The 11,077-nt window shown below is 57.5% G+C and overlaps 2 protein-coding genes across 5 annotated transcripts in view; both read right to left on the bottom strand.

The window, feature by feature from the left end:
* Positions 1-72: 72 nt before the first annotated feature.
* Positions 73-4,175, bottom strand: WFIKKN1 (WAP, follistatin/kazal, immunoglobulin, kunitz and netrin domain containing 1). Of its 3 annotated transcripts, none has more exons than XM_064462214.1 (2): positions 2,773-4,175; positions 73-1,720 (listed from the first exon to the last, which is right to left on the bottom strand). In XM_064462214.1, exons 1-2 carry the CDS (start codon positions 3,001-3,003, stop codon positions 368-370), a joined length of 1,584 nt encoding a protein of 527 aa, XP_064318284.1. In that variant the 5' UTR covers positions 3,004-4,175; the 3' UTR covers positions 73-367. The 3 variants fall into 3 exon arrangements, with proteins under 3 accessions (XP_064318284.1, XP_064318285.1, XP_064318282.1); XM_064462215.1 differs by having other exon boundaries at positions 73-1,717; XM_064462212.1 differs by having other exon boundaries at positions 73-1,858; positions 2,773-4,174.
* Positions 4,176-7,172: 2,997 nt separating this feature from the next.
* The window catches only part of RAB40C (RAB40C, member RAS oncogene family), a 39,302-nt gene continuing 35,397 nt past the window's right edge, over positions 7,173-11,077 (bottom strand). For both annotated transcript variants that reach the window (XM_064462216.1, XM_064462217.1), the window contains one exon: positions 7,173-10,315. In XM_064462216.1, the coding sequence (XP_064318286.1) occupies positions 10,035-10,315 (281 nt within the window). In that variant the 3' untranslated portion in view covers positions 7,173-10,034. The remainder of the gene's footprint in view (positions 10,316-11,077) is intronic.

Below are 11,077 nucleotides of genomic sequence, written 5' to 3'. Positions count from 1 at the left end.
GGGTCCTTCACTGGGAGCACCTGGGGGTGCTGCACTGGGAGCACCTGGGAATGCTACACTGGGCCCGGAGGCTTTGATGTAGTGGGAAAGTTGTGGGGCTTTTTTTGGGGGGGAGGGGTGGGTCCTGGCAGACCTCCCACCCCTCTGCAACCCAACCACATCCTTTATTGGTGCTGGCTGTGCTGGGAGGGGGCGTGCGGCAGATAAATTACAAGGGAGGCAGGAACTGGGCTGGGGCTCAGCATGGAGGGGTGGGGGCTACATGATGGTGGTAATCCCTAGATACATCGGTGCAGGCCACCCTCCAGTCTGCAGCCCCCAAGGTGGGTCTGTGGTCCCCCCATTGTCGGCATGTCCCGGCTCTCTCCTAGTCCTGGAAGCGGTTCAGGAGGTCGCAGGTTTTCTTCTCCATCAGCTCGTAGATCTTCTTGACCCGTTTGTCGTTGGCCGCCCGGACGTAGCTGCTGGGGTCCAGTGTGGCCATGCCATCGTGAACCTCGCCCATGATGATGAGCGGCCCATCCTCTGCCGTCATGTTGGGACAGGGGCAGTTCCAGTCCATGTCAGTCAAGGTCACCTCCAGGTACTTGATGTTGAAGAACTTGAGGCCCATCTTTTCATCCTTGAGGACATCCTCGAGGGCAAAGCGGGCGATGCCGGAGTCCTGGTCCTCTACAATCTCCATCAACCGGCCCACAATGGCAAAGTCGCTACGGCAGAGGCTCAGCACCATCTTGCTCTTCAGGCGGCAAGCCTTGCACTGCAGGTTCTTGGGGAAGGGGCAGACATCCTCGCAGGTCTCCTTGCTCTCAAAGTTGTTGGTGTTGCCCTCACAGCCGCCATAGACAAAGGAGTGGCACTGCTTCAGCAGGTGGTTGTACGCCCAGCGGGGTTCCCAGTTCTGGCAGGGGCCCTGCACCATGGGCAGCAAGCAGGTGGGGCGGGCGCTGCCCAGGCAGGCAGCCCGGCACTCCTCATAGGTCTCAAAATGGTTCCTGTTGGCCCCACAGCCCCCGTAGCGGAAGGTGAGGCAGGAGCCCTGCTTGGCGTCAAAGTGCCAGCGTACCTCCAGGGCCTCACAGCGCCGCCGGTCTGGCTCCTTCAGGCACTCGGCGCTGGGGAAGGGCTGGGGGCTGGCAGCCCGCGGGGTCCCCCCTGGCTCCCGCCTGACCACTGACAGCGGGAAGTCAGCACGGAGCAGCCCGGCAGCATTCCTGGCTGTGCAGGTGTAGATGCCGGCGTCCTCGTGGCGGGCGTTGTAGATGACCAGCTGGCCGATGTTGGTGACCACCACGTTGCCATACATCTGGTCTGGCCGCATGATGAAGTTCTCCTCCCGCTCACTCTGCTTCTCCCAGGTGATGTCCGGCCGTGGGCGCCCGCTGACATCGCAGCGGAAGCTGACGGTGCCGCCGGCAAGCACCGACTGGTGGAAGGGGTTGCTGTAGAGGGCGGGGGGCACCGGCACCTCGGGGCCTGCTCCTGGTGTGGGGCGCGCCGTCGTCTCCTGTGGCACCGGGCTGGTGTCAGGCCAGGTGAAGATGTGCTTGCAGGGGACCGTGGTGAGGCGGGTGCCACGCAGGCACGCCTCGGCGTCCATGTAGCACTTGTTGTAGTAGGTGAGGCCGTCGGAGGCACAGGTGAAGTTGGGCTCCTTCTCGCAGCGGTCCTTGCACTTGCAGACAGGCTGCCCGTCCCAGATGTCGCAGTCGGAGCCCTGCTGTGTGCACACGAAGCTCTCACACGAGGCTGCCGGCGCCAGCGCCAGTGCTGGCAGGCTGCTGTCGGCGAAGCGGGCGGCCACGCAGCTCCGCAGCCCGCACACGTTGGTGCAGCATTTCTCGAAGCCTTCGCAGTCCTGGCCGGGGCGGGGGGTGGGGAGAGGAGATGGGGGGTTGGGACATGGAGGTCACCACTGTGCTGTGGGTGCTGCTGCCACTCCCCACAGGACTTCTGGGTGGGCAGATGTCCCCTGTGCAGCCCTGTGCACCCCCAGTATTGCTGGGCTCTGGGTAAGAGCCAGACCACCCCCAGAATGGCTGTGCTGGCCCTGGCCCACCCTCAGCCCCCCTGGACCCCCCAGCAGGGTTAGGGGGTGCACTGCAGTGATGACGGCCCCTTCTCCCACAGCAGAAAGCATCTCACTCCTCTCAGCTTTATCTGTCTGAGAGGAGGCCGACCTCATTGTACAGATGAATTGCGAAGGAGTCGCTCCCCCTGCGTCCAGGCAGCCCTAGCCGGGGCAGAGGTGCTTGTGCCCTGCCTGCTGCTGCAGACCCCAGCGCTGGGGCTCTCTGGGATGGGCAGCCTGGTCCATGGGTGGGCTCCTGACCTCAGGGAAAAGTTGCGGGGGGGAGAGGGGAAGCTGCCCACTGCCGGATGGGGGGGTGGGGGGGTCCCTGTGCTAGCACACCCATTTGCCTTGTCCCAGTCCCTTGGCTGGGGGGGGGGGGGAACATCGTGGGGGTGTGCAGAGGGGGTGTCCTGGCCACAGGACATGGCCCAAGGTGGGACATGGGGGGCTACAAGCAGGGTTTTTTTGCCTGCTGGGGGCCAGGGAGTGGCCCCAGGGCACCCCTTGAGCCTGCCAACAGCAGGGACTCAGGGAGGGGTGAAGTTGCAGCCAGTCTGAGCATGTTGCACCAAAACAACTGAAGCGTCTGCACCACTGGGTGGGGACCTGCACCCCAAAGCATCTCCCTCCGGGACCCTGGGGATGCCCCCCCATCTCCATACACCCCACCCAGCCTCCGCAGCCCCCCCCCCACTCACCTGGTCAGCCTGGCACTCCCGCTCACAGGTGCTCTGAGCGTCCACCCACAGGTTGGGGTTCAGCTGGTTGGGGCAGACCCCCAGGTGCTGCATCCTGCCTGGCTGCAGGCTCAGCCCAGCCGCTGCTGCTGCCAGCAAAGGCAAGAGGAGCGCGATGCCCATGGATGCGTGCTGCCGCCCACCCGCTCGCTTGCCCTGGCCTGGGCAGTCGAAATTCCTGCGAGGAGGCATCTGGCCACCCCACACCACTGGCCTGGCTCACTGGTGAGGGCTCGGGATAAATCACATTCAGGATGGAGGGGATGACGGAGAAGGCGAGTGGGCAGGGGGACAAAGAGGAGGAGGAGAGGACCAAACCTCTGCCCTTCAGCACGCCCAGCGCCAGCCAGACCACCGGCGATGCTCCCCGCCACCTCCATCCATTGCCACCGCTCAGCTCTTGGGGCGCCAGGGACACGGTGGTAGCAGCATCCCTTGGTGAGAGGGGCTCAGTCCATCCCGGCTCCCTGCCGGCACGGCGAGCGGGGCGAGTGGGGTGGAAGGGGAGGACGGGAAGGTTGTAATCTGAATCCCCTCCCTTCCCACTGATGTTTCTGGGTGTTTGGAATGGGAAAGGCGCTGACCTCAGCCTCTAACCCCAGCGAGCCCAGCGATCGGCTGGGCAAACATGGGGGGAGATCAAAGGCAGAATGCAGAAAGTCTCCAAAGAGGGAGAGTGAAAGGAGGGGGGGGACGGGACGGACACACACCAAAAAAACCGTCCGGCTCACGGAGCTGAATTCCTGCGGGATGAGAGAACAGCCAGAGCCTGTGGTCCACTCGGACAGGGCCATTGGCAGGGAGACACATGGGGCCCACACTGCGGGGCTGCCAGGGACCGGGCTGGTCTAGGAGCCCCTCACCCTGTAGTCGCCTCTTGGTGCCCGCTGGCACCACAGGCAAAGGCAGCCCCGCACCCAGGAGCAGGGTGCCAGCACTGCTATGTGTCCGCCCAGCTCATCCCTACTCACCAGCCAGCATCGCACCCTGGCTTGCCTGGCAGGGTGGGTGCCCACCTGGTCCCCCTGAAGGGGCTCACCCAGCCCAGCAATGGCTCCCAGCCCTCCCTCCTTGCTGTTTTACAGCCAGGCTTTTTAAACTGGCGGTGTTTTTCTGAGCTGGAAGGCAGCGCCTGGCCGTGCCAGACCCCGGTGGGACGGCTCCGGCACGCTGTGCCTGCGCTTCAATCCCGCCGCTGCCTCCCCGAGCGCACCCCGCAGCCGCCCCTGGGCTGGCAGGAGCCGGCCCCGGCTCCCCGGCCAGATTTCCCTAATCCCCGGTGGAGGGTGGAGACTGACCTGCACCAGGAACATTTAGCGGCATTTTGGGAGTGTTAACTCTTCCGGCACTGGCGAGAGCTGTGACCCGCCCACCTCAGTGCCGAGGTGGAGGTCTGCAGCTCCTGGGAAGCAGCAAACCCATCCGAGGGAGGTTTTCCCGGGGGCGGCAGCTCAGAACCCCCAGCATCCCTTCTGTAGGACTGCAAACTCGAGACAGTGAAGGCGGTGTAAAAACCGGTGGGGAGCCTTTTCTTGACTTTTTTGAGGGGGGAAACCAACCCACCGGCACCCCCGAGGTGTTTTTGCATGTAATGGTACAGCGCTTCTCCAGCCTGCAGCTCCTGGGGAAAGCCCTGTTGCACCAGACCAGGCATTTTGGGGGGGGGCCCTCAACACCTGCCACGCTGGCAGAAGCGGGACACAGGTGCCATGCCCCGGCACGCTGACCTCCAGCTGGTGCCACTGACACAGTGCCATGACCTGCAGCCGCTGCCACTTCCCTGCCCAGGCGGCCACCAGGGCTGGCAAATGGCTGTGTTGCCAGCAGCGCCATGCTGGGGCTCCCCGGGGGCCTGGAATCCCAAAGCATGGTGAGGCCTGATAACAGCTTGCCCTGACCACACATGGAGGGCCAGACCATGTCCTGTGGCTGTGCCCTGGGACCCCGCTCACCCTGGTTTTGTGGCTAAGCAGCCACCCGCGGGTTCTGGCCAGACCCAGACATGGAGCAGACGTTACGCTGCCCGAGGTCACTCACAGGGAGGCTGACGAAGTGGTCTGCAAACAGGGAATTGCATCAGGATGGCCCAGCCCAGGGGGACTGTACCCTGCCTGCCCTGGCAGCCTGGAGCCCCCCACACCAACCCAGCTGACCCTGCTCTTTAGCTGCCAAGTGGGCACTGCCTGGGGATCCCCACCCCCAAACCCACATCGCTCCAGCCAGGAGGCAGTGCTGCAGGCTCTCATGGTGCCTCACTCTCCACAGCCTGGGGGCATAGAACCAGTTCGGGGTGTGCTCCAGGGTCCTTCCAAGGATGCTGCTGCAGGAGGGAAGAGAAAACCTGGAGCCCAGATTTCATCCATCCACACGCTGGGTCCATGCGGTCACAGCAACAGTCTGAGAAGACGCTGGTGCTGGAGTTTGGGTCAGCTCCTGCCCTACTGACCCCTCTCTGGAGCCAGGGGATCTGCCCCTGACGGGTGTTTCACATGGGAGCCTGAGATGCTTTGTCCCTGTGTTGGCAAGATCAAAAGTCGTGTGGCTGGGACAAGTCCCCGCCCAGAACCTTTGCCTCGGCAGCATCAGACCAGCCAGAGGGATGCTGGATGCCATGTGGTTGGAAATGCAGCTCCCGAAGACTTGAGAGCCTCACCCATGCCTGGGGACCCCCACCCAGCCTCTTCTAGTGCTCCTTCAGCAGAAGATGAAAGAAAAAGTGACTCTCCCCACCCTGGACCAAGCCCACAATAGATTTTCACCATCGAAAGGCTTGAAGCAGCCATAACTTCAGTCTCTCCCACGCTGTTTGCCTCCACACATTGGAGCACCCACCACACCCCAAAACAGGGATTTTTTTTGGGGTTGCTTTCAAAGATTCCAGACACAGATGTGAGTTTTATGGCTCATCTCCTTTCAAGACAAGGGAGCGCAGGAAGTGGCTCAGCACCCCAGCCTGCAGGGAAGGGCACAGCCCTCTGATATAACACCCAGCGCCCAGGGAGGACCCTACCAATGCGCCTTGGGGTGGGGGCATCCTCATTCTCAAGCATCTCAGGTGCAGCCGGATGGAGGTGACCCTTTCTTCACAGTCTGCATGGTACAACCCCACAGGGGATAGCGGGACCAACCCAAGACACCCTTGAATTGGGAAGCTAGGTTCAGATAAATGCACCAAACAAGGAAAGCACTGAACCAACCCAGAGCAACCTGCTCCCTCCTCTTTCTCCAAGGAACAGGGACCTTTAAAGGCCTGCCTAACCTTTCCCCTGACGTTCAGGCTGTGCAGTGTGTTTTCTTGCCCTGCTCTTCCTGAGCAGAGACAGCTGCAGCAAAGGCAGCCCCTGGGGCTCCAGCATAATGGGCTCCGGCTGTCTGTACCCCACCTGAAACCACACACAGCCCTTGTCTCAGCTCTGCTGTGAGAAGGAACAGACACTTGCAGAACCCCCCTGAAAATGAGAGGAAAAAAAAGTCTCTGTGACTCTTCCCTGACCAGGCTTTCACCTTAGCTCCAGGGTTTTCCAGGCTGCAGACACTATCTCATTTCCCCCCTGCCCCCTCCCAGCCCCAGCAATTACTCCTTAAGCTGTTAAAACAAGCATGGCCAGTCTGGTACGAAGTGGAAAATCTGATCCTAGGGAAGTGAGCAGGCAGGGGAAAAGGGAGGTCAAGGGGAGGTGGTATGGGAGCCAGAGAGAAAAGGATCGGGCAAGGAGAAGCCTCCCTCCACCCCAGGAGAAAACCCCCTTCCTGGGGGCTCCTGGCCCCAGCGACACCCCAATGATGACACTGGTGCTCTGAGCTCCCTGTGGCATCTTTCCCATTTCAAAGTCACATTCACCCCAGGCTGACTTCCAGCTCATTCCAGCCTGGGGTAGGAGGGGTGAATAGTGCTGTGGCACTTGGTCCTCTCCCCTGGAGGTCACCCGGACCCAAAGAGGCAATTTAAGGCTTCAACTGTACTTGCAAAACCCATGCGGGGATGGAGCACAACTCCACACAAGCTGCTGCAGAGCCTGGCTTCCTACAGCCACCTAGGATATTAAAGGTGTTGCAGGCAACTCTGGTTTTTTAGAGCTCCGCTACCCAAAAATCAGCAACTCTATGTGACTCAGGCTTTTAATAAGAAGAGTTTTAGCTTCTGCATTTGTAGAGAAGGGCAAAAAGAACCCCAGGGCCAGGAATTGTGACTTTAAGACCCCCCCGAAAATGCAGTCTGAGGGCAAGACAACTTATTTTGAGGCTGATCAGGAAGTGGCAATGCACACCTCCATCACAAGCAGTCCCAAATCCCCAGTTTTGGGCAAAACTACCCCCTTTTCCCTTCAACCAAATTGATACAACTTCTCCACCTTTCACTCTGTAGTTCAAACAAACAAAAAAGACTTTAATTTATACAAAACAAACCCATGTATAATCAATTGAACAACACTGACTGTACAAAGGAATAAAAAAAAAGTAAAAAAAAAAACTTGGGAATGGTACAAGTGTTGGAGAGCAGCTACAGACTAGTGTTGATATCAGATACAAGAACCTTTTTCTTTTAAATTAAACAAAAAAAAAAAAAGTTTTTTGCTGAGCAAATGCTCCAGGTAAATCTTTCACCCTCACTCCAGACAGGATCTGTTGAGACCTTACACGGTGAAAAACAAAAAAAAAAAAATCAACTGCAGGGGAAAAGGCAGGGAGGTGTCACACATGGCAAAGCCAAACCAAGCCAAGGTACATCAAGTTTTTCTAGACATGCAGCAGCTTTGCGATTTCAGGAAGGAAGCCTTCGTCCCTCTTCACTCCGCACACCGGTGCCCGGGAGGAGCCCGGCAAAGGGGCCCCGCGGTGCCTGGATGATGTTTTCCAGGAGAAGTCGATTTGCAGTGCCGGGGTGCATCACCTGTTGGCTGTATATCCCCAGGCTGCTGAGCCAGCGATTGTCTTCTGCTGTGTGTTAAGTGATGGGAAACAGGTGCCAGCCATCCCAGACAGGTTCTCGAAATCCCCCAGCCTCTGCGCCACCATGCCGAGCTCGGCTGCGGCTTTGCTCTTGAGCCAAACCACCACTACAAAGGATTCTTCTCCCCCCTCCATCTGCCTGGGGTTTAATTCTCTCCTCACTCATTTGAGCTGGGCAATAAAGCACGCTAGAGCTGAGCCAAGAGACCTACCCCTCTATTGTATTTTGTTCTACAGCATGGGGAGGGGGAAGCTTCCTTCACCTCCCAGGTCGGCTCAGAAGCAAGGGGAAGGTGTTCCCTGTGGAGGGATGTGCCCCTGCCTGCTGCCTGAACAAAGCAGGTCCGTCGGCCGTGCAGGAGCTGCTGCGGCTTCATTCTGCCCATGCAATGCAACAAGCTGCTCTGAGGGGGAGAAGAGCAAGCCCATGCCTTGAGGAGCTGCCAACACCAGGAGGAATATGGCAGCACTGAACCAGCTTGGGCTCCTTGCTGAGGAGAGTGGCCCAGCACAAGGAAAAGCAGTTCACTTTCTACCATGCTACTCACAATCTACACATCCCAGCTGCCTACAAGAATCGGCTGACATAGCTTAGTCCCACTGCCAAGCCCCGCTTAGCTTTTGCAGTAAGGGCTAGGAGTTATTTCTAAGTATCCAGCCATGATCCAGCACAGATCAGCCATGGGATGAAGCCAGAGACACACATGCCCTTGCTTGAGACAAGATCTTCTCCAACAGCACATGCACATCTCAAGCTCTTGCTGTTGAGCCCGCATGTCCCTCCAAAATCCAGGAGCAGTCCTGCAGAGCAAAGCAGTTTGCTTTCCTGATTTCCTGGTGCTGCCACGAAAGCCAAGCACATTTGCCACAATGGGACCTGGGGATCGTTGTTTTCCCACACAAACCTTTCACCTTCCCATTCCCTGCTCCTTCCCTTCATGCTCCAGTGGGAAAAGCTGCTTCTGTCCTTTCCCTACTTTCATCCAGGAGGAGCCACAGCAATGCTAGCTCAGGCAGAATGTCTGTAGAAAAGCAAAGCAAGAAGCAGCCAGGATTCAGGGGCTGTCGCATGGGGTGGTGTCGTGTCAGGGTCCAGAGGGCTGTGTCGTGGGTGGAGGGCTCTGGAAGCGACGGCTGAGGCTTTGCAGCAATAAGGGACAAATTCAGCACTTCCCCTCTGCTTTAGGTGCGATGCTTCCACCCTCAGCTCCTCAGTCCCCGATCAGCCATGCATCAGAAGACGCAAAGCGAGCAAGGCATCAGTCTGACCTCAGAGCTGCCTCTTTGTCCTGCCTGCCAAAAACAAACCCCAAGACCCTGGCCTCTCCGCTCTGCCCCTCGGTCCACTTACATCCCACCCTGTCTTCAGCACTGACAAGTTTTAGAGAATGATCAGAATGAAGCAGCTTAGGGTATGTTTCACACAAAACATTCTTTCCTTCTGCATATGTAGTATTTTAAAAAAACCCAGCACAAGCCCAGGTGGTGATTGAAAGTCTCTTAAAGCATTTGTGTATTTTCATTGGAAAATCCTCCACTTTTCTCCTTTTGCTGACACTGGGAAAGTTAATCCAGTGCTTGTATTTACATGGCTGCATAAAATTTTCCCTGACTGCTTCATAAAAAAAACCTTAAAAAACAAGTGATAGATATATATAATATGTATACTATTTACATAAATAAATGAAGGCAGCAAGCAGACTGCTTCCCTCCCCTTTCCAATTGGCCAACTCTTGCCTTGTTTTCTTTGTTTTTGGCAACAGCAGGTTAACATCCCGGTGAAAACTGTCACTAGTCTCCCATCCCTGTTGCTTTTTTTTCCTACATCCAATGATCACTATTGCACCAACAATCTGTTCAGGAGTCCAAGAGTTAAAGTTGCAGCACAGACTCTCCTTGCCTACTCCCTTAAGCCTCTCAATCTTCCATTAAATCCATTTCTCCATTGAGCCTGGATGAGCTTTTTCCCCTTCCCCCCTCCCCAACCCGGCAGCTGCTGAATTTTCCACCCCAGGCCGAAAGGCAAAGCCCAAAGCATTCTTGGAGGGTCACTTGGCAGAGTTCTCTCCCTGCCAGCGCTACAAGATCCAGCCAGCACCACACTTTCTGTGCGAAACCAAAACGTGAGCACATTCCCAACGCTTGTGCGTGCCATCAGAAAAGCAACCGCGGCCCATCCGAAAGGATCCAGTTGAAAAGGGTTAAGTGTGCAAACAGCTGTACATCGGTGGGTGGGTGTGGATACGTTAGAAGCTCACGGTGTGTCCATCCTGCTAAGAGATCTTGCAGTTGTTGCGTGAGCAGTTCTGTGGGGGGCTCTGGGGCGGACGAATTGATTTGGATCTCTTCAAGCTGTTACCTTTGCTGCTGCTCCCACCCCCACTGCTGGCCAAGGAATATGACCGACCATGCATCATCACCGCGTTCATCCCATTGGCCATCGAGAAGGATTTCAGGTGACTTTTGATGGTGACAGGCAACGGCAGCTTGTCGATGAGGTGGACTGGGGTACAGGAAACGATGGCTCGGCAGCAGAGGTCCTGTAAGCTGAATACTGGTGGGAGAAGATACCAGACAGTCAAGGGCCAAGAGGTTTCAAGGGCTACCTTGTCCCTGCAACTATTCCCTATATATATGTGCAGTTCCTGCTCCTCTGGGGAGAGAAGCTAATAATGACTGCATAGGAGCCTTGAATAGGCAGCAGATTAGTTGGGACAAAAGCTTGGGAAACTCCAGGTAAGCTCTGCCTTAGAGGTTAGTGCTTTGCAAGACACCAGCTTTGGTGTTGACACAGGCCTTAGACACTGCCACCCCTCCTCTCTGCAGAGTGCCTGGGACAGACAGTGCCTTGTTCATGTTCCTGCCAGAGACTTGGCTTCTCAGGCCATCATCTGACCTGGCAGCCAGAAGGACATGCCCAGGGAAGGAGGCAACAGGGTAAGGAAGCCCCAGAGCAGGATGGTCTCAGTTGCAGCCTGTGCGGGGAGCAGCAGCCACGGGGCTAGCTCTCTGTGGAGTGCCTGTAGCAATAGAGATCTCACCAAGCCAGAAGGCGGCTCTGCCCTTTCAAGCTTCCCAGTGCCCTCTTAGCTCTATGTACATCATGAGCCTGTTTTGGAAAGTCTACTTGGATGGGATTTCCCAGCAAGCGGCCACACGAGGGCACACTTTCACCTCCAGCCTGCTGTGAAAGCCACGCTGCTATTCCCAGTCCTGCCTCTGGAGGAGGTTCAGAAGAGGTCTGTGAATGCAGCCGAGTTCCTACTCTCCTGCTTGCCCTCCCTGCACAAACCGGAGACAGCAGCATGGCAGCCCT

Source organism: Phalacrocorax carbo, chromosome 10 (genome assembly GCF_963921805.1).
Source record: "Phalacrocorax carbo chromosome 10, bPhaCar2.1, whole genome shotgun sequence".
Taxonomy (NCBI): Eukaryota; Metazoa; Chordata; class Aves; order Suliformes; family Phalacrocoracidae; genus Phalacrocorax; species Phalacrocorax carbo.
The sequence above is the reverse complement of the archived record's forward strand: the minus strand, read 5'-3'. Positions and strand labels throughout refer to the sequence as shown.

Bases quoted from the DNA above. Each gene is read 5' to 3' on its own strand.
- WFIKKN1 (XM_064462212.1), bottom strand. From the start codon at position 3,003: ATGCCTCCTCGCAGGAATTTCGACTGCCCAGGCCAGGGCAAGCGAGCG. The intron at 1,859-2,772 runs GTGAGTGGGGGG...CGCCCCGGCCAG, and splicing joins GGGAGTGCCAGGCTGACCAG to GACTGCGAAGGCTTCGAGAA.